Below are 22321 nucleotides of genomic sequence, written 5' to 3' on the forward strand. Positions count from 1 at the left end.
GTGGGAAAGAGAGGGGCCGGCTGAGCACTGGTCCCTTTGTAATTGGGAAACAGAACAAGCACAGCCTCTGTCCCCAATCCAGACATGCCCAGGCTGTCCCCTATGCCCCCAGGAGCAGAGAAAACTTACTACTTTGGCCTCATGTTAAGGATTGACTCACATGCCAAGCCCCTGGGATGCATACCCTGAAGTCCTAACCCCAAGTGCCCATGCATCAGACAAATATGAATCCTTTAAAGAGGTAATTATGGCAAAAATAGGTCACTGGAGTAGGTTCTAATCAATGACAGGTGTCCTCGCACAAGATGAGGTATGAGGCGGCCATAGAGGAAAAGTCTGTGTGAACGCACAGGATGAGGGTGACCATCTGTAAGCCCAGGAGAAAGGCCTGAAGCAGATCTCTCCCTCCCTCCTGGCCCTCAAAGGGAATCTGCCCAGCTGGCACCTTGACCTTGGATTTCCAGCCTCGAGAGCTGGGAGAGATTAACTATCTGTTGTCTAAGTCGGCAGGTGCACAGCACTTTGTTCTGGTGTTTCAAGGTGACTAGCACACCTGTGCTACACCCCATACGAGCTCTCTCTCACCCAAGCCACTTTAAAGAAGTGCCTTTCATCAGCCCACAGAGCTTCTTGTAGCCCAGCTCCCCTGGTGAAGTCACTAACCACCTTTGCTATGGGGAGAAACCTTCTCTGTGGCAGGTCATATCTCTGGGCGATCTGAGACTGTAGCAAACTGACTGGGTACTTACTAGGGCTTCCATAATCCCTAGGGTCCCTGCCAGTTCCAATTTCCTACAAACCTAGGGATATTAGCAGCCATTTCTAAAGAAGTGGCCAGTAAAGGCCTGAGTAGAGGGCAGTTGGAGTGTCAAGGCCCATCAGAGGCCAGGCGAGGCCAGGAAGTAAAACCTTCAAGCAAGAGATTTTAATGGACCCAGTCGCAGAACCTTGACCCACACAGTATATGTGTGTGTGTGTGTGTGTGTGTGTGTGTGTGTGTGTGTGTGTGTGTGTGTGTGTTGTATTTGTGGTGGAGTATTCTCTACTCTTGTCCTAGAAATAGAAGGTGCTAGAAAGCCAAGGGCTAGTAGAACCTTTCACCAATTCAGGAGCCTGGTAGAACCTTTTTTCCACCTCTCAAGCCTCCCAGAGCATAAAGCCATATGCTAGGCAGAGAAGCTATTTTATCTGGAACATCAGAACCCTGGCCCATCAGAGAACATGAGGAATCTCCAAGATTCCCCAAGGAATTGTTTGATGGCAGAGTCAATCAGGAGACCACAGGGCTTCCAAGACCTGCAAGGCTCATACACAAGGCTCATTCACTAGGGGTTGCACTGTTAGCTTTTTATCAGCCTTGGTACAAGAGTGGACCATATAGGAAGAGAGACCTGAGAAATTGCCTCCATCAGATTAGCCTGCAGGCAAACCCTAGGACATTTTCATTACTTATGGGGGAGGGGAGTCCAATCTGAGTGGTGCCACAGGTGTTCCTGTGTTGTATAAAAAAAAGCAAGCTGAGCAAGCCATGGAGAGCAAGCTAGTAGACAACACTACTCCATGGTCTCTACTTCAGTCCCTGCTCCAGGTTCCTGTTCTACTGGCGTTTCTGCTCTGCCTTCCCTTCACAAGGACTATAAGCTGTAGAATGAAAGACTCTTGCCCAAGTTGCTTTGGTTCATAGCGTTCATCCCAGCATTAGAAACCTCACTAGGACAGGGGTATATCATTCTAGAGCAAGACTGGGCTGTATACCTGGATGTGTTCCCAAAGGACAGAGAGGTAGGGAGGGTTCTGTGGACTTGTGGATCAACTGACCTCTTGCTGTTTCAAGATCAGGAAAGGAAGGAGAAGGGTCCATGGAGACAGATAGGGTCTCTTCCTCTGCCCTCAGCCCCCATCCGGCCAGCTTCACCTTTTGCAAAATGTCTTATCCCAAAATTATACAGTATTTACAATGCAAATGGGATTGCTGGGTACGTCGTCCGTTGAGCCTAACCTCTTGCATGTCGCCAACTGAGTTTGAGGTTTGTCTGTGGCAGCATGAGAATCAATTCGTTTCTCTGCTGTAACACTGAACAGTCTTCTTCAGTGGGGATGTACCTACTTTATCCGTATATCCCCTGACACACCCTGAGGCTGTCTCTAGTTAGGAGCAACTGACATAAGACCGTTATAAATGTCTGCACAGGTTGTTTTGTTTGGCTGGTTTTTGTAGGACCCACATTTTCATTTCTCCTGGAGGAATGCCTGTGAGCAGGATCCTGGTCTGGGTCTCACTGTTCAGGGAAGCACTGGGCAGCTCCACCATGTGGGATTCCCACCAGCAGTGTGTGGTGGCTCTGCTAGGTCCTTGTCCTCGACAGGCATTTTGAATTCTTAAGTGGCTTATATTTCTTATTATCAATGAGAGGAATCTGAGTGTGGTTTCAATTTGCATTTCCCCAGCGACAGCTAATGTTTCACGGATTTATTTGCCACCGGTCCATCCTCGAGGAAGTGTCTGTTCAAATATCCTACCCACTTTGAATTGGGTCATTCGCCTTCTGGTTGTTGGGCTTCGAGAGCTCTTCCCACCACGATGCTCACCCTTGACCAGATAGGGAACCTATGAATACTGTTTCTCCATTGTGGCTCTCCTTGCAGAAGGAGCTTCTGTAACTGCAAACCCCTTGTCACTCTCATCCTTGGTTTTGCGTTAGCCTTCTGTGCTTTGGGGATAGGACCTACCAGATGCCAGTAAGAAGGCCCTGACCCACATTCTCTCCCTTCCTCCTGACCAAGGGCTCAGCAAGAGCTCGGCTGCTTCTTGACTTTAGGGCTGCCTGCACTGTTGTTCTCTCCTTAGGCTTTCTCCTCACACCCCAGTCTCCTCTAAACGTCCCACCCCAGGGTCTCATAAAAAGCTTCCCTTCCCTGACCCTCTCTTCCAACTGTTTACTTCTTCCACATAACTCAGCTTATCTTATAATTAGCTTCTTTTTCTCGTTTCATCCGTTCTCTGCATCAGGAAGAAAGAATGAGGCAGGGGATGGGAATGCCAATCCACTCGCATCCTGGGTCTCAGCAAGCTCAAAGGCCACATACTCCATGCTAATGGGGTGTGGGGAGACCGTGGTGGATGCCCACAGATAATCCCCAGTCTTCACTTCAGCTGTCTGTGCCAACCTCCTTCAAGCCAAGCGTTCCTCTCCTCGAAACAGTTGCTCACAAAGGCACTGAGGGATAAATGGTTTAGGGTAGAGGGCCTTGCTTTTTCTCTGACACTCTCAGATCAAGGTGCAGACGGCAGGAAGCACACGAGGCAGGGGCAGGGGGAGGGGACGCCCACAATTCTAAACTGGATTATGCAACCCGCTGTGATCTACTGAACAGTAGTCTTCCTGCACCTGTTCTGCAGAGGAGGAGAAACACACGGGTCCTTAGCATATTCCCAGAGTGCCACTGTTGCCTCAAGGGCACACATAGGCTTAGATTGGGAGGACAGCAGATGGGAAGGAAGGTCCAGCCCAGGCACTCGACCTAGGACAGCTACAAGAAGTATAGTGAGGAGCAGCCTAGGCTTTGGGTGAACTGCATGCTGGAGTGTGGCCAGGTGGGCAGCCCTCAGATGCAGCCTAGTCTTCCAAGTGGTGCTTTCAGAACTGTGTCTGGCCGTATACAGCTGTCCCCACCTTTGCGCTGAGCCTCCACAAGCAGCTGCTGGGCACCTCCTTCCTCTGGGCTCGTTTGTCATTTGCGCTTCCAAAGCATGCAAATCCTTTATGGACAGTGTGCAACCCCAGTGCCAGGGCACATCCCTAGGATCCTGTCCAATCCTGTGGGAATCAGCCAGAGAGTCTATACAAGGGCTGAGGCCTTTGGCTGAGAGGCTAGTTACCAAATGCTACATTCCACATCAAGAGCTGGGCAAGCCTAAATGGATAGGACATGCCCGTCAAATTATCACCTAAATAATTATATTTGTACCCGTAGATTAGTGAGCTTTGGTCAGAGAGGATCTTTTTGCAGCTGGTACCGAGGACTGCAGAGACACCTATCTGGCCTTAGTGCTGAGAATAAGAACTGTTAAATTCTCAGCCGTGGGTGGGACTTCTCTATCACCCTCTCCGTGGCTCAGGGATCTCCATCAAAGATGCAGCAGAGAGAACATTAAGAGCTGAAGGAGGGAGGGAAGTAGGACAGAATGCTGTCTTTAGAGTGTGCCACTGAGACTGCACCTTTGATTCCACAATGGTTGGGATTTATGGCTCAAAACCCAAGATTGGGCCTGTCAACATCCCATCACCGGGAGAAGTCAGGATGTTCCTGAACCACCCCACTTCTCCCCCCACCCAAGACATACAGGCAACTTCAGTAACTAAGGGGAGGGGCTCACAAGGCTCCACCCTTCCCTGAGTTATACATAATTAATGGTTGTCAGGGAAGGGAGAGAAATTTTCTTCAGCAGTACAGCCATTGGTAAGGACCCTAGGCTCCTGTAAATACCCCTCATACTGAACCCTATAAGCAGCCCTAATGAAACTCATTGGGTCATGAAAATCAATAAATAAGGACAGAAAACAAATAGCAAAAGAGCTGCTTTGGGTGCTTACTGACGACTGTGAGGGTTCTTGTGTCTTGTGTCTGTTCACAGTGGTGAACATGTACAGAATGTATGCTATGTGCCTCATGTAATCCGCATGGTGACTCTAAGAGACAAGAGGGATCCTTCTGCCCAGCTCCAGACAGGAAGCTGGGTCCTAGGGATGGGTCCTGGTACTATGGTTGCACACTGTCCATAATGGATTTGCAAGCACAAAGGCTGAAACTGTGAAACATGCTTCACCCAGAAGTGAAACCTGAGTCCTGACTGGAGCCTGGACACCAGGTGCACCTGATGTTCTGTAGCAGAAACCCCAAGGAAAGACTGTTTCCCAAGTCAAATACCCTCAACACTCTGACTGCCGTGCCCAGAAGCACCAAGAACTTAGGGAACTCAAAGATCAGGGTCTTTTCTAGTCAAGCACTGAGAACCCCTGGAATGTCCATGTAGAGAGAGTCTAGGAATGAGAAAAGGCAGGATAGGGACACTCACACCCAGAGTGGTAGAGCTAACTAGCAAAGACTTTTAGGGAGTGCACACCAGCGCTAGGCTGAGGGATACCGTTTCCCCATGGTACACTGCACGGGGTGAGTATGAGTCACAGGATCAAGGACACTTGTCATTTGTCCAGACGTCTGAACAAAGTTACCCTGCCTTATTTCCTGGCCCTTCCTAATCACAAACACGCTGCTCTAAAGAATGACCTCTGTCGAATCAAGGAGAGGTTAAGATTTTTGGCTCCTGAAGAGTAGCAGGTAGAGTGTGGAATATCAAAGTTGAATGGGACTCAGTGGCCAGAAACCTGAAAAGGACTCCACAGGTAAGATGGCTGAGATGTGCAGACTGTTTACATGAGCCACACCCAGAGCTGGAGCCTTGACTCTCATGTCTCCACGAGAGCATAGCAAAGCTAGGGCAACAAGGTCGTGCTGAGGTAAGCTCTTCCCGCCTGCAGGATCAGAGCTGCCTCTTTCTCTCCTTGCAAACTGGAGGCCACTTGGTGTTCAGGGACCTTTGTGCCTTAGGGAGAGCTGCAGGGAATAGCCATTGACTATCTTCTTGCCTCAGGTAAAAATTCTTCTCCCTGAACCCCCCAAATTATGGCAGGAAGTGGACCTGTCACAAGGGACCCAGAAAGTGGGAGAAGGGACACTGCCATCGAGTTGGGAAGAGGGGTGTGGGAGGGTCTTCGCTCTGCTGAGACTCAGAGGGCCAGGTCTAAACACACATGCACACAAATGACATACATGTCTCACCCGGCAAGATTTAAAATGAAAAGAACTTTAAGTGCCCCTCCAAGTGTTCATCAAAAGAATCTTAAAACATCTGAATCCATCAATTAGTAATCTCTCCCCTCAAAGGAATGAACTGTAGGGCCTAGACCTCCCTTGAGGACTTCCTGAATCCACCGCAAAAGCAATCTGCCACCTTTATCTCATATATGCCAACCCCTGCCCTGGCAGTTCTCAGCCTTGGAGAGCTTTTCCAAGGCCAGTTTGTCTCCATCTCACACAGACACATTAATGAAACCAGAATCCCCGGGGTGGGGCCCAAGTGGCATTTTACAACATCCCAGGTAATTCTCACACGTCCCCCCCAAGAGTGATGAGTTGGGAAAAACATGCCTATGATGACAGGAAGGGGGTAAAAATCCAAAAGATAAATAACTGACAGGAGAGGGGGAGGAGAATTCCATACAGTGGCCCCAAGAAGCCAGAGGAGGCTGGACTGGGGTTCTCCATTCTCCCCCTCCCCCCAACCCTTGGCAGAGCTGCAGGAATAAAGATCGGTGGGAGCTTTGCTTCAAGACTGAACTGCAGGGTTGGTGGGCGCTGTCTTGTGCTTCCGTCCCACTAATGATTGCATCTTCCTGAGGCTCCCCAACTGCCTTAGCAGCCTTCTTTCAGCCACATTCAGCGAAGAAGAGAAGGGGGCAGGGCAGTGAGCAGGAAGAGCAGGCTGCTGCTCAGTGAGATGGAACGAGGGCCCTTTGTGGTGGGGAAGCTGGATGTGGTGGTTAATTTCTTAATTCTCATCACAATTCGGTTCACGGGAGCCTCCTGGAATGTCTTTATCCATCACAGATGGTTTGGGAAAATGATAAATTAATATTGTTATCAATGGAGGCACGGCTGAGATGGTTAAATAGCCACGTCTTCTTTGCAGGCTCTAAAAAAAAGAAAGTGCCTGCTAAGTCCATAAAGAAGTCAGATGGTAAACAAAAACTCCTATCTTCTGACAGATTCCAGGACGAGTATCATTCACAAACCATTTTGCGGAGAAAGGGGGGAAATTCATCTCATCTGACTTTGTATAGGACAACAGACCACACCATAATGAGGCTGGCCCAGCGCTGTGAAATCGTGCTGAATAGCTGAGAGTGCAGCGGCCTGATCCCTGGGCATGTTTATTACAGCCCTTTGTATGCACCAACCCTGCCAGGCCCGGTTTGCTCCTCAGCTAGGGGAGGGGAGAAAGACCCCAACAAATTTGTTGCTATGAAACTTCCCAAATGGGGAGACTGCACAGTAATGTTTGGAATCAAATGCCCTTGCTCCAAGCTCTTCTTGTCTGGGTCCACCCCTGCCCGACACTGAACAAGGTCTTGAGCCAGCCAATCGCCAGCAGTGTATGGGTGGCCTCGGGCCCCCTGCCCGGGCCCCTCCTCGGCTCTGAGAAGTCAAGGGGTAAAGAGGGCCCCACGGCCATTCCCAAGCCAACTTGGGAGTTGAGCGCCAGTTGTCCTAATTCCTCTGTGAAATTAGGGTAAAGCAAAGAAGTGAAGCTCTTCCTGTGAGGGCCTAGTATGGGGCTCCTCCAGGGTACATCAGAGGCTGGGGAAAGAGATCCTGACTCTTCGAAGAACAAGCTGTCAGAAGAGTACAAAACAGCTTGCATGCAAGGAACCATTGCTTAAACCATGTGGCCCTGGAGGACAGGTGGTGGAAGAGGGGTAGGTGTTTTCACCAAGAGATACAAAGACACACCTCTCTCTCCCGACACAGCCTGTGAACTGCTCCTAAAGGTACTTCCTGCCAGGATCACCAGGGTAATTTTTGGCAAGAGGATAATTCAGAGTTCTCACATCTCCTAAGGGGAAGACACTTGGGGAGGAAAGGGCACGAGGTAGAGACCTAGACCTCTCTAGGGATTCCTTCTCCACCAATCAGATGGCTACTTCTGTCACATTTTTTACCCCTTAATCAGAGGAGAGCCTTCTCTCACCAATCTTGAGGCAAGGCCTTTATTCACACCATACCCCTCCTCACCAATCAAGGTGTAGGATCTCGCCCTCTTTCCTCATCAAGGGGTGGGACTCCTAAATCACTGCCGTTCTTCCCCACACTCTTTCCATTCTCTCCCTGACCAGAATCCATCCCAGTTTTCCCTCTCCAAGTTATTCTTGGGTTCCCACCAAGGCTGGGGACAGCTGATATCCAGGACTGCAACTGAAGACAGCCACCAGGGCTGGCTCCAGCTTTTGAAGGCACAGAACCCCTCTTCCTGCTCTGTACCTGCCCACCCATAGCCCCAGCTGGCAAAGGAAGCTGAGCACCTCTACCCCGGAGGCGAAAAACCAACCAGGGTAGGAAGTAGACAGCATCCTTCCTCAGGGAGACCCTGGACCTTCCTGCTCCCAGGTACAGGACTGCCCACTGAAGTGGCTAACACAGGTTAAATCTCTTGGCCAAATGGCCAATAAATATGGGTTGGTCAACTGTTTATGAGATCCTAGCTTTCATTTCTTCTGTAAAAAGAGGCAGCAGCCACTTTGGATAAAGGCAAAGGAGTTGGACAGCTTTCATCTCTGTTCTCTGAAGACCCCACAACCTCTCCCTAGCCTTGCCCTGCTCTTGCTTCCAGACAATGGAGAATATCCTTGGACTTCATTGCCTGGGCCTCCTGCCCATCCTCAGGGTCTCCTGGAGCAGTCTTTCCTGAATCTGCTTTTCTCTCTGATTTGGAAATAGCCCCACCACCTCCTTTATGTTCAAATTCCCTTGGCAACCAGCAAAGGTAGCCAATGGCCAAAGATATGGAAGGAGGAGGGGCTCTACATCCCGAGAGATACTTGGCTCATCTGCACATGAGGAATCCAAGAGTTTCTCTCAGAGAGGAGTCTGAAGAGCCAGTGGGGTTTTGGTTGCTGTTGTTTGGTTATTAAGGAAGCATCTGCACGAGCAGAAGTGGCTCCCTGCTCAGAAAGGCACAGGCTTAACTGAAGCTCATTGTCATCTTTGCATAGGGAGCCCTGTATTTTCATCTTGCACCAGATCCCTCAAGTCACATACAGTCACCTACAGTCACCTACAGTCACCTACAGTCACATACAGTCACATACAGTCACCTACAGTCACCTACAGTCACATACAGTCACCTACAGTCACATACAGTCACATACAGTCACATACAGTCACCTACAGTCACCTACAGTCACCTACAGTCACATACAGTCACCTACAGTCACATACAGTCACCTACAGTCACCTACAGTCACATACAGTCACCTACAGTCACCTACAGTCACCTACAGTCACCTACAGTCACCTACAGTCACATACAGTCACCTACAGTCACATACAGTCACCTACAGTCACATACAGTCACATACAGTCACCTACAGTCACCTACAGTCACCTACAGTCACATACAGTCACCTACAGTCACATACAGTCACATACAGTCACATACAGTCACCTACAGTCACCTACAGTCACATACAGTCACATACAGTCAGTGGGCACATAGACACCCAACCTGTGGTGTATCTGTGGTTAGAAAAACACCTCTGCTTCATTCAGAGGCTAAGCAGCATCCAGAAAGGTCATCCATTACAGTTCCTCACCCAAGCTATCTGACAGGATTTTGCACCTTCCTGAGTCAAGGTTCCCCATTGTCTTCCAGGAGCCCTCTAATGTAAACATTTCATGTGCAGGCATACTCTGGCCCTAGACCCCAACAAAGGAGCAAGAAACTCTTAGTCCCAGCAATCCCCAAAGGCTAATGTGGATAATGGGGGGTGGGAGGCGCTACGTTTCACTCCCGGAGTCTCTGGCCATTGCTTGCTTCATTTTGTCGGTGACAGGAGAAAACAAACACCAGAAAGCTCAAACGTTAGTGCTTGCTCCGGTGAACAAAACTAGTCTCCCATCCTCTTCCCTCCAAGCCCCCCTCGGTCCTGAAAAGTAAAGCTATTTGCAGATGGATTAAATGTTCCTTCTAAAACCCTGATCCTGAAACTGCCAACCTCCCTGTGACTGTGTGTGTCTCTGTGTGTGTGATGGGGGTGGGACAGGAGGCAGTTCGAGCACATCCAAAGAAGCATGTCTGCGAGGGGCTAGAAAAAGAGGGTCCTTTGTCCCCGCAGTAAGCCTGGTGAACATGACTCTCTTTCCTCTGGTATGCAGCGCACCTGTGCTGCAGAGACGCTGAGGAAGAGGGAGGCAAAGGGGGAGGTGGCGGGAGCCTGGCCCTGGACTCTCATAAGGGCTCACACCTACTGCTTTCTTCTTTGAGCCGCGTCTCCATCGGCCCTTTGTTTTGCCTTTCACCTCCAAATACCAGGGAGGCCTTGAGAGAAGAGAGATGGGGGTGGGCTATGGGTGCACACCTCGGTCTACTCCCCTTTGTGGGGGAACAAGAAGAAAGAAAAGAAAGGGAGGGGGGAGAGAGGGATCCTCGTGTCCCTGAAAACCCCTGCTCTCTGACCCCCAGGATGACCTACCTTTGCAAGCCTTCCGGTGGGTGATAGGCTTGCCCATGTCTCGGTAGAAGCCCTCCTTGCAGTAGTGGCAGTGGCGGCCGGCAGTGTTGTGGCGGCAGTTGAGACAGACACCCCCGCTCTTGCGCCCTGATAGCTTGTAAAGCTCCATGTTGAATCTGCAGCGCCGAGCATGAAGGTTGCAGTTGCAGGCTGCGGGGGGAACAGAGCAGAGCGGAAACCATCAGCACAAGGGCATGGTGGGATGGTAGACACCCTGCAGAGAGGCCCATCCCAGGTCCCCCTCCATCTCCAGGCAGGGGAGTCTTGCTCTGGGAGCCTTTCCTTGCTTTTTAGAGCACACTTATAAATGCTAGGTTGACCATGGCTAAGGCCTCCCACACCACCGCCTTGGACTTGCAGCCTCCTGAGCTAGGAGAAATAAATGTGTTTAAGTCTCTCAGCAGAAACGGGCCATACCCAGCTGCCCAGGCTTCTGTGTGCACCATCCACCTGCACCTTCCTTTCTTCTACTCCTCTTCCCGCCACCAGGGACTCTGGAGCCAACTGCCCCCTCTCCTTCCCACCACTCAGCACCACACAGGACCCTTAGCTTTCTTCTCTGTGGCTCTCCTCCTTGTCAGTTGCTCTCCCTCTCACTTCCCTGATCTATGCTCAGAGGTCAGTTCTTACCCCACCTTCCCTGATGCCCTGGGGATCTAACTCCTGCATCTCACATCACCTCTCTGCTCATGACCCACAAACCCTCACTTCCAGCTTCGAGTCTGAGGTCTCTACTTGGACCCAGAGGCACATTGCCCTTTCCTCTCCTCCATTCTGCCTCTGTCTGCCTGATTCTGTAGGATTCGGACAACTGTGTGGATCCAAAATATCTGGGGGAAATATTGTACCTACACTAGAATGCATTGTTTTTCTTGTCATTAGTCCCTAAAAGTTATAGTGCATTCATTTACATACATTTGTATAGTAAGAGGCAGTGTAAACCATTTAGAAATGAGGTTTGTGTTGGTTGGTTTTTCTATTTATTTATTTATTTATTTATTTATTTATTTATTTATTTATTTTTTATTAACTTGAGTATTTCTTATATACATTTCAAGTGTTATTCCCTTTCCCGGTTTCCGGACAGACATCACCCTCCCCCCTCCCCTTCCTTATGGGTGTTCCCCTCCCAAACCTCCCCCCATTGCCACCCTCCCCGCATAGTCTAGTTCACTGGGGGTTCAGTCTTAGCAGGACCCAGGGCTTCCCCTTCCACTGGTGCTCTTACTAGGATATTCATTGCTACCTATGGGGACAGAGTCCAGGGTCAGTCCATGTATAGTCTTTAGGTAGTGGCTTAGTCCCTGGAAGCTCTGGTTGCTTGACATTGTTGTACTTTTGGGGTCTCGAGCACCTTCAAGCTCTTCCAGTTCTTTCTCTGATTCCTTCAACGGGGGACCTATTCTCAGTTCAGTGGTTTGCTGCTGGCATTCGCCTCTGTATTTGCTGTATTCTGGCTGTGTCTCTCAGGAGCGATCTACATCCGGCTCCTGTCGGTCTGCACTTCTTTGCTTCATCCATCTTGTCTAATTGGGTGGCTGTATATGTATGGGCCACCTGTGGGGCAGGCTCTGAATGGGTGTTCCTTCAGTCTCTGTTTTAATCTTTGCCTCTCCCTTCCCTGCCAAGGGTATTCTTTTTCCTCATTTAAAGAAGGAGTGAAGCATTCACATTTTGATCATCCGTCTTGAGTTTCCTTTGTTCTAGGGATCTAGGGTAATTCAAGCATTTGGGCTAATAGCCACTTATCAATGAGTGCATACCATGTATGTCTTTCTGTGAGTGGGTTAGCTCACTCAGGATGATATTTTCCAGTTCCAACCATTTGCCTACGAATTTCATAAACTCGTTGTTTTTGATAGCTGAGTAATATTCCATTGTGTAGATGTACCACATTTTCTGTATCCATTCCTCTGTTGAAGGGCATCTGGGTTCTTTCCAGTTTCTGGCTATTATAAATAAGGCTGCGATGAACATAGTGGAGCACGTGTCTCTTTTATATGTTGAGGCATCTTTTGGGTATATGCCCAAGAGAGGTATGGCTGGATCCTCAGGCAGTTCAATGTCCAATTTTCTGAGGAACCTCCAGACTGATTTCCAGAATGGTTTTACCAGTCTGCAATCCCACCAACAATGGAGGATGTTCCTCTTTCGCCACATCCTCGCCAGCATCTGCTGTCACCTGAGTTTTTGATCTTAGCCATTCTCACTGGTGTGAGGTGAAATCTCAGGGTTGTTTTGATTTGCATTTCCCTTATGACTAAAGATGTTGAACATTTCTTTAGGTGTTTCTCAGCCATTCGGCATTCCTCAGCTGTGAATTCTTTGTTTAGCTCTGAACCCCATTTTTTAATAGGGTTATTTGTTTCCCTGCGGTCTAACTTCTTGAGTTCTTTGTATATTTTGGATATAAGGCCTCTATCTGTTATAGGATTGGTAAAGATCTTTTCCCAATCTGTTGGTTGCCGTTTTGTCCTAACCACAGTGTCCTTTGCCTTACAGAAGCTTTGCAGTTTTATGAGATCCCATTTGTCGATTCTTGATCTTAGAGCATAAGCCATTGGTGTTTTGTTCAGGAAATTTTTTCCAGTGCCCATGTGTTCCAGATGCTTCCCTAGTTTTTCTTCTATTAGTTTGAGTGTGTCTGGTTTGATGTGGAGGTCCTTGATCCACTTGGACTTAAGCTTTGTACAGGGTGATAAGCATGGATCGATCTGCATTCTTCTACATGTTGCCCTCCAGTTGAACCAGCACCATTTGCTGAAAATGCTATCTTTTTTCCATTGGATGGTTTTGGCTCCTTTGTCAAAAATCAAGTGACCATAGGTGTGTGGGTTCATTTCTGGGTCTTCAATTCTATTCCATTGGTCTATCTGTCTGTCTCTGTACCAATACCATGCAGTTTTTATCACTATTGCTCTGTAATACTGCTTGAGTTCAGGGATAGTGATTCCCCCTGAAGTCCTCTTATTGTTGAGGATAGCTTTAGCTATCCTGGGTTTTTTGTTATTCCAGATGAATTTGCAAATTGTTCTGTCTAACTCTTTGAAGAATTGGATTGGTATTTTGATGGGGATTGCATTGAATCTGTAGATTGCTTTTGGTAAAATGGCCATTTTTACTATATTAATCCTGCCAATCCATGAGCATGGGAGATCTTTCCATCTTCTGAGGTCTTCTTCAATTTCTTTCCTCAGTGTCTTGAAGTTCTTATTGTACAGATCTTTTACTTGCTTGGTTAAAGTCACACCGAGGTACTTTATATTATTTGGGTCTATTATGAAGGGTGTCGTTTCCCTAATTTCTTTCTCGGCTTGTTTCTCTTTTGTATAGAGGAAGGCAACTGATTTATTTGAGTTAATTTTATACCCAGCCACTTTGCTGAAGTTGTTTATCAGCTTTAGTAGTTCTCTGGTGGAACTTTTGGGATCACTTAAATATACTATCATATCATCTGCAAATAGTGATATTTTGACCTCTTCTTTTCCGATCTGTATCCCCTTGATCTCCTTTTGTTGTCTGATTGCTCTGGCTAGAACTTCAAGAACTATATTGAATAAGTAGGGAGAGAGTGGGCAGCCTTGTCTAGTCCCTGATTTTAGTGGGATTGCTTCAAGTTTCTCTCCATTTAGTTTAATGTTAGCAACTGGTTTGCTGTATATGGCTTTTACTATGTTTAGGTATGGGCCTTGAATACCTATTCTTTCCAGGACTTTTATCATGAAGGGGTGTTGAATTTTGTCAAATGCTTTCTCAGCATCTAATGAAATGATCATGTGGTTCTGTTCTTTCAGTTTGTTTATATGATGGATCACGTTGATGGTTTTCCTTATATTAAACCATCCCTGCATGCCTGGGATGAAGCCTACTTGATCATGGTGGATGATTGTTTTGATGTGCTCTTGAATTCGGTTTGCCAGAATTTTATTGAGTATTTTTGCGTCGATATTCATAAGGGAAATTGGTCTGAAGTTCTCTTTCTTTGTTGGGTCTTTGTGTGGTTTAGGTATAAGAGTAATTGTGGCTTCATAGAAGGAATTCGGTAGGGCTCCATCTGTTTCAATTTTGTGGAATAGTTTGGATAATATTGGTATAAGGTCTTCTATGAAGGTTTGATAGTATTCTGCACTAAACCCGTCTGGACCTGGGCTCTTTTTGGTTGGGAGACCTTTAATGACTGCTTCTATTTCCTTAGGAGTTATGGGGTTGTTTAACTGGTTTATCTGTTCCTGATTTAACTTCGATACCTGGTATCTGTCTAGGAAATTGTCCATTTCCTGAAGATTTTCAAGTTTTGTTGAATATAGGTTTTTATAGTAAGATCTGATGATTTTTTGAATTTCCTCTGAATCTGTAGTTATGTCTCCCTTTTCATTTTTGATTTTGTTAATTTGGACGCACTCTCTGTGTCCTCTCGTTAGTCTGGCTAAGGGTTTATCTATCTTGTTGATTTTCTCAAAGAACCAACTTTTGGTTCTGTTGATTCTTTCTATGGTCCTTTTTGTTTCTACTTGGTTGATTTCAGCTCTGAGTTTGATTATTTCCTGCCTTCTACTCCTCCTGGGTGTATTTGCTTCTTTTTGTTCTAGAGCTTTTAGGTGTGCTGTCAAGCTGCTGACATATGCTCTTTCCTGTTTCTTTCTGCAGGCACTCAGCGCTATGAGTTTTCCTCTTAGCACAGCTTTCATTGTGTCCCATAAGTTTGGGTATGTTGTACCTTCATTTTCATTAAATTCTAAAAAGTTTTTAATTTCTTTCTTTATTTCTTCCTTGACCAGGTTATCATTGAGTAGAGCATTGTTCAATTTCCACGTATATGTGGGCATTCTTCCCTTATTGTTATTGAAGACCAGTTTTAGGCCGTGGTGGTCCGATAGCACGCATGGGATTATTTCTATCTTTCTGTACCTGTTGAGGCCCGTTTTTTGACCAATTATATGGTCAACTTTGGAGAAAGTACCATGAGGAGCTGAGAAGAAGGTATATCCTTTTGCTTTAGGATAGAATGTTCTATAAATATCCGTTAAGTCCATTTGGCTCATGACTTCTCTTAGTCTGTCTACATCTCTGTTTAATTTCTGTTTCCATATATCTGTCCATTGATGAGAGTGGGGTGTTGAAATCTCCCACTATTATTGTGTGAGGTGCAATGTGTGTTTTGAGCTTTAGTAAGGTTTCTTTTACATATGTAGGTGCCCTTGTATTTGGGGCATAGATATTTAGGATTGAGACTTCATCTTGGTGGATTTTTCCTTCAATGAATATGAAGTGTCCTTCCTTATCTTTTTTGATGACTTTTAGTTGAAAATTGATTTTATTTGATATTAGAATGGCTACTCCAGCTTGCTTCTTCTGACCGTTTGCTTGGAAAATTGTTTTCCAGCCTTTCACTCTGAGGTAATGTCTGTCTTTGTCTCTGAGGTGTGTTTCCTGTAGGCAGCAGAATGCAGGGTCCTCGTTGCGTATCCAGTTTGTTAATCTATGTCTTTTTATTGGGGAGTTGAGGCCATTGATATTGAGAGATATTAAGGAATAGTGATTATTGCTTCCCGTTATATTCATATTTGGAAGTGAGGTTATGTTTGTGTGCTTTCATTCTCTTTGTTTTGTTGCCAAGATGATTAGTTTCTTGCTTCTAGGGTATAGCTTGCCTCCTTATGTTGGGCTTTACCCTTTATTATCCTTTGTAGTGCTGGACTTGTAGAAAGATATTGTGTAAATTTGGTTTTGTCATGGAATATCTTGGTTTCTCCATCTATGTTAATTGAGAGTTTTGCAGGATACAGTAACCTGGGCTGGCATTTGTGTTCTCTTAGGGTCTGTATGACATCTGTCCAGGATCTTCTGGCCTTCATAGTTTCTGGCGAGAAGTCTGGTGTGATTCTAATAGGTCTGCCTTTATATGTTACTTGACCTTTTTCCCTTACTGCTTTTAATATTCTTTCTTTATTTTGTGCGTTTGGTGTTTTGACAATTATGTGACGGGAGGTGTTTCTTTTCTGGTCCAATCTATTTGGAGTTCTGTAGGCTTCTTGTATGCCTATGGGTATCTCTTTTTTTAGGTTAGGGAAGTTTTCTTCTATGATTTTGTTGAAGATATTTACTGGTCCTTTGAGCTGGGAGTCTTCACTCTCTTCTATACCTATTATCCTTAGGTTTGATCTTCTCATTGAGTCCTGGATTTCCTGTATGTTTTGGACCAGTAGCTTTTTCCGCTTTACATTATCTTTGACAGTTGAGTCAATGATTTCTATGGAATCTTCTGCTCCCGAGATTCTCTCTTCCATCTCTTGAATTCTGTTGGTGAAGCTTGTATCTACAGCTCCTTGTCTTTTCTTTTGATTTTCTATGTCCAGGGTTGTTTCCATGTGTTCTTTCTTGATTGCTTCTATTTCCATTTTTAATTCCTTCAACTGTTTGATTGTGTTTTCCTGGAATTCTTTCAGGGATTTTTGCGATTCCTCTCTGTAGGCTTCTACTTGTTCTCTAAGGGAGTTCTTTATGTCTTTCTTGAAGTCCTCCAGCATCATGATCAAATATGATTTTGAAACTAGGTCTTGCTTTTCTGGTGTGTTTGAATATTCCGTGTTTGCTTTGGTGGGAGAATTGGGCTCCGATGATGCCATGTAGTCTTGGTTTCTGTTGCTTGGGTTCCTGTGCTTGCCTCTCGCCATCAGATTATCTCTAGTGTTACTTTGTTCTGCTATTTCTGACAGTGGCTAGACTGTCCTATAACCTGTGTGTCAGGAGTGCTGTAGACCTGTTTTCCTGTTTTCTTTCAGCCAGTTATGGGGACAGAGTGTTCTGCTTTCGGGCGTGTAGTTTTTCCTCTCTACAGGTCTTCAGCTGTTCCTGTGGGCCTGTGTCTTGAGTTCACCAGGCAGGTTTCTTGCAGGGGAAAAATTGGTCCTACCTGTGGTTCCAAGGCTCAAGTTTGCTCGTGGGGTACTGCCTAAGTCCTCTCCGCTGTGGCAGCAACCGGGAAAATCTGTGCCGCTCCTTCCGGGAGCCTCTGTGCACCAGGGTTTCAGATGATGTTTGGTGTTTTCCTCTGGCGCCTGGATGTGCACAGAGTGCAGTCTCTTCTGGTTTCCCAGGCGTGTCCGCCTCTCTGAAGGTTCAGCTCTCCCTCCCACGGGATTTGGGTGCAGAGAACTGTTTATCCGGTCTGTTTCCTTCAGGTTCCGGCAGTGTCTCCGGTTGGTTTTTCAAGACGGTTTCTCTGTATGGCCCTGGCTGTCCTGGAACTGGCCTCGAGATTAGAGATCCACCTGCTTCTGCCTCCCAAGGGCTGAGATTAAAGGTGTGTGCCACCACTGCTCAGCTAGGGATTTGTCTTAATAAGGGTTTTTATGTAGACATAGGAAGATGTGTGTAGGCTCTGTGCAATCATGATGCCACTTTACAGAAGGGATGGAATGTTTGCATCTTCGGTAGTCCCGGAGTCACTTCATAGAGACAGCTGTGACCAGAGTCTAAGCACCAGCCTGAGGGTGTTCACAAGGATAAAGTCAAAGTCACTCAGCACATCCCTGGGGGCTGTTAACAAGCCAGACCTACTCACTCCCCAGCCTCAGCTCTACTCCCCAGCCTCCCAACCCCTCTGCTTCATTTACTCTGAACTCTGGTCAATTTCTAAAGCATGCCGAGTGTAGGAGTGCCCCTCCCATTCTAAGGCTAGCTTGTCTCCGTTTCCTGCAGGTAACACCTTAGTCTGGCCGCAGCCATCTTACCATCTGGGCGTGATTTCAATGTCATTTCCAAGCCCATATCTAGCCCTTACTTGAATGAGGCCCCCAGGACATCCTCCAAAGGGCTACTCATGTTCACTGTCCTCTCTTTAGGCTGCATGTTCTCTACACATTTTATGGAACTTCTAGAGACATGGCGTCTAATGCCGTACACTTAAAAACCAAAGGAGAAAAGGGGGAAGTGCACTCCTGTTTCCACCAACCATTGGGAACATAGTGGCTTCCTGTGGGGCCCAGCTATGGGACTATTGAGTGTGCTTTATAAATATAGATCATACCCATTTGCCTCAAGCTTTGTAGCCTTTTTCTCAGAACAATCATTTTTTAGTGTCAATATGATCTTTAAAGAACGTCTGGTGCTTGGACATTGTTAGCCTGAGACAGGCACACTGAGCAAGCAGGATCTTGCAAGGCTGATCCACTAGGTTGTTCCCTGCTGGCCATGTTATAAACCCTGAACCAGCTTTGAGCATGCGCATCAGGGCCCTGCTCTGACTAATGATGGGTAAGTACATTCCCCATGGCTGAATTCAGTTAAGTTTTGGATCTCCAGATTTTTAACTTTGGATCAGAAAACATCAAGTTACCCTCAAGGAAGGCCAAACTGGCTTTGCCTCCTACTAGCAGGAAGTGATAGCTCTCATTTCACCACACCCCTGAAAAGAATAACAACGAACATTTGGTATCAACATTTAAAAACAAAAACGTTTACAACTTGTCACAGGGAAAGGCTGGAGGACACCCGTCTTTGTCTGTGACTACAGAAGAGGGGGTCCGTCTTCCTGTGTCTACACCTCCATCTCCACGCATGCCTTGCATGTTCAGGCCAGGGCCCAAATTCTCTCTCTCCGTGATTGGCATTTGTCTTTTCTACTATATAAGCTGTAAATGCTTTTTACTGGTTTCTGATTGGGATGCTATTTTTACTTGTGAAATTCTGGATTTTTGCTCTCTGGTGTTACAAGCTTCTTTAAATGTTCTTCCAGGAATCAGTCCCCAAACCATGTGCCCATTAGTCACTCAACTGACAAGCAGAGGTGGAGTTAAGACAGTGCCTGTCCTGCAGTCCAGAAGCAGCTAGAAGCCAGTTTGGACTGGACAACAGCTCTGATTCCCAAGAACCTTGGAAATGTCCCTGAGCAGGTGTCCCCAGGTGACTGAATTCAACCAGACACACAGAAGCTGCCTCTCTGCCCCACCCTCTACATGGAGGGTTGCCACATTTACACTGTCTCTTTGGACTCACTCAGAAAGACAAGGAATAGGACTTACTCGGAGAGGCTCAGTGACCAGCCAGCCAGCCCAGCACCAGAGTCAGTGAGGACAGTCATGGCCAGCAGCAGGCAGGTCGCCCTGCTGCTAGACTGCCCCCAGAGATGACCAGCATCACCACACAGAACAGTTGAACCTGAACTACAGGCCAGAACTTGGATCTTTCCTGCAAGAACAGAAACCCCAAGACCTGGTGCACCTGCCCAGGACCGGGAATCTACAAGGATCGCTAGGGTGTCGCTGCTCTCCTCGGCCAACAGGATGGCCTCACAGAAGCACCTTTAGATCCTTCATGGAGGTGGACACACACTCACGTCCCCTTCTGTAAAGGGGGCTCTAGCTGCCCAGCATCCTTGGGAAAGCTCAGGACAGATCTCCTACTATGCACACCTCACACCAACAAAAGGTTCTTTCCAAACAACTGGTCATACAAAAGAAAACTCCGAGGCCAACATCAAAAAGCACCCCCGCCCCTCCTTGGGGCTGTCAAGGAGCATCAAGTGATAATTACCCACGCTCAGACTTCTGCAAAGTATTTATAGCTTGTTTTCTTTTCTCTTTGTTTTATTTTCTCTGCACAGAGGGAAAAATGCATTGGGCAAAGTGGCTCACATCTGGATCTCTCAGGTCCACAAAGAGGTGTCACCCAACTCCCACCACCCGTGGGCCCTGCCTCCGAGAGACACCCTAATCCCTGGGCCTTCCTGTTTATCTCCTGCTTCTCTCCCAGGCAAAAATATTGGGTATTAGTTTCATTATCAGATTTCAAGGCGGGAAGGAAAGGGCAACTTTGTTAGAACAGAGGTCAACCCAGGAGGGATGGGGGTGGGGAAGCAGAGACCCTCCTGGGGGAATCAGCTTGGCCCAGATCAAGGAGTCCCACACCACTGGTGTGACTTGGTAGTCTATCTAGGGGTCCCCTGGTCTCTCATAAAGACTGTAAACTGTGTGCCCGCTAGCTAGCATGTTGGGATAAGCCAGCCTCATTCCCTATAGCTGTGTCTTAGGCTCAGGAGGAACGGTGGGGCATGGGGAGCAAGGACTCCCCAACTCCACTCCTCAACCAGAAACCTGACAGGAAAGCAAAAAGGGCACCAAGAGCCAATTCCCATTTCCCTGCCCCACCCAAATGTCCTCTGCATTGTTAAATTCCAACTTTAAGCCATTTCATTCATGTCTCCTGTCAATTGGAACTTGCCCAGCCATTTGGCACCTGCAGCCGAGTTATAGACAGCACATGTACACACACACACACACACACACACACACACACACACACACACACAACTTCTCTAGCTACATGCTAGTCTATGCTTGAATTGTGTGAGATATACAGAGACATGATGTACTTTTAACTGCCCAAGGGACTCCTCCTTTAACAGAGGAAATGGCCGAACCGAGGAGTAGACCCTTCAGAATTCATGCTGATCAATGGACCAGATGCTCTTAATCAACATTATTGCTTCACTAAAGACGACACGGAGAAGCCCACAGCGAGCCTTGATTACATTTTCGTTGTACAACTGAGAGAAAGCAAACACTCAAGAGTAAGTACATGTATAGAACAAGTGGGCTGAGGGATAATGAATTGATATGGGTGGGAAGATTAATTGATTGGTGATCAGATGGATGGATGGCGTAGATAGGGAGATAGAGGAACAGGTTGATGGATGGACCCATGGGATGAATGACTGAGATGAATTGGTGGATGAAATAGATAGAGGGAAAGGTAGATGTAGGATGGGTTGAGAGATGGGTAAGAGGATTGCTAGGTGAGGTGGCTAAATGGATGGGTACATGCATAGGCAGGCAGATAGGAAGGTCAGAAAGTAGATCGGTTGATAGATCCAAGAGGATCTGCTGCCTGGCCCTCATCCTAAAAGCATAGTCTTGTAGTTCTCCTGTGTTCTTACTCTGAACTAATGTAAATTCATCTTTGTGCTTTGATTAAGCAATTTAATCCCATTTAAATAGACGTCTGTACTTTGAGAAGATGCCACAGCCTCTCTCCAGAGCTCTGAACACAGAGACCTGAATCTCAGCAATTCAATGAGTTTACAAAAACAGATGTATTGATTCTCTGCTGAAAACACCTCAAAAACTAAGCCACACGCCTACCAAGTCTATCCCAGTCTAGAAAGCACCCAGTAGCACTTAATCCTGACCCTGCCACTCCAAAATTCCCAGGGCTCCAGCCCGTTCATGAAAACAGGAAGGCCATCTGGTCGTGGTCCTGTCATAAGCCCTGGTCTTAGTTCCAGATCCCCTCCTGTGTCCTTCAGCTACTATGAGATTGGATGGATGGATGGATGGATGGATGGATGGGTGAGTGGATGAGTGGACGGACCAACAGGCAGTTGGCTTCATTTTTTTCCTTCCTCTCTGGAGCAGTTCTTTTGAGTAACTTGCCTGTGTTCTTTATACAATTGCTAAGAGAATTCTAGATTTACATGCCTGCTTTTGGGCTGACAAAATTAACTCACAAAACACTTTCTGCAAGATGGGTATATATTTTGTCTTTCTTTTTATTTTTTCTCGTGTTTTTTTTTTTTTTCCTTTTTTTCAGAGCTGGGGACCAAACCCAGGGCCTTGCGCTTGCTAGGCAAGCGTTCTACCACTGAGCTAAATCCCCAACTCTTTTCTCTTGTTTTTAATGACAGGGCTCACTCACTATACAGTTCTGGCTGTTCTACAACTCACTATGAAGATCAGGCTGGCCTTGAACACACAGAAATCCATCATCCTCTGCTTCCTGAGTAGAGAGATTCAGACATGAGCCACCAGGCCCAGCCAGACTGGATGCTCTCTATCAAAGAAGCTGGTCCCTCACCCGAGACTCTCTGTGCTCCCTCTCAGAGGCGCACTACAGAAGCACACAGATTCCATGAACATGATCAGCTCTTCTGGATCCTCTCCTTGTTTCTGGAATTATGTGTAAAGAAAAAGAGA

The 22321-nt window shown here is 46.9% G+C and overlaps 1 protein-coding gene across 2 annotated transcripts in view; it reads right to left on the reverse strand.

Moving 5' to 3' along the window:
- Ntn1 (netrin 1) overlaps positions 1-22321 on the reverse strand; it is a 198744-nt gene that overhangs the window by 56423 nt on the left and 120000 nt on the right. For both annotated transcript variants that reach the window (NM_053731.3, XM_006246568.5), the window contains exon 3: positions 10311-10499. In NM_053731.3, coding sequence (NP_446183.2) covers positions 10311-10499 — 189 coding nt within the window. The remainder of the gene's footprint in view (positions 1-10310; positions 10500-22321) is intronic.

Source organism: Rattus norvegicus, chromosome 10, assembly GCF_036323735.1.
Source record: "Rattus norvegicus strain BN/NHsdMcwi chromosome 10, GRCr8, whole genome shotgun sequence".
Classification (NCBI taxonomy): domain Eukaryota; kingdom Metazoa; phylum Chordata; class Mammalia; order Rodentia; family Muridae; genus Rattus; species Rattus norvegicus.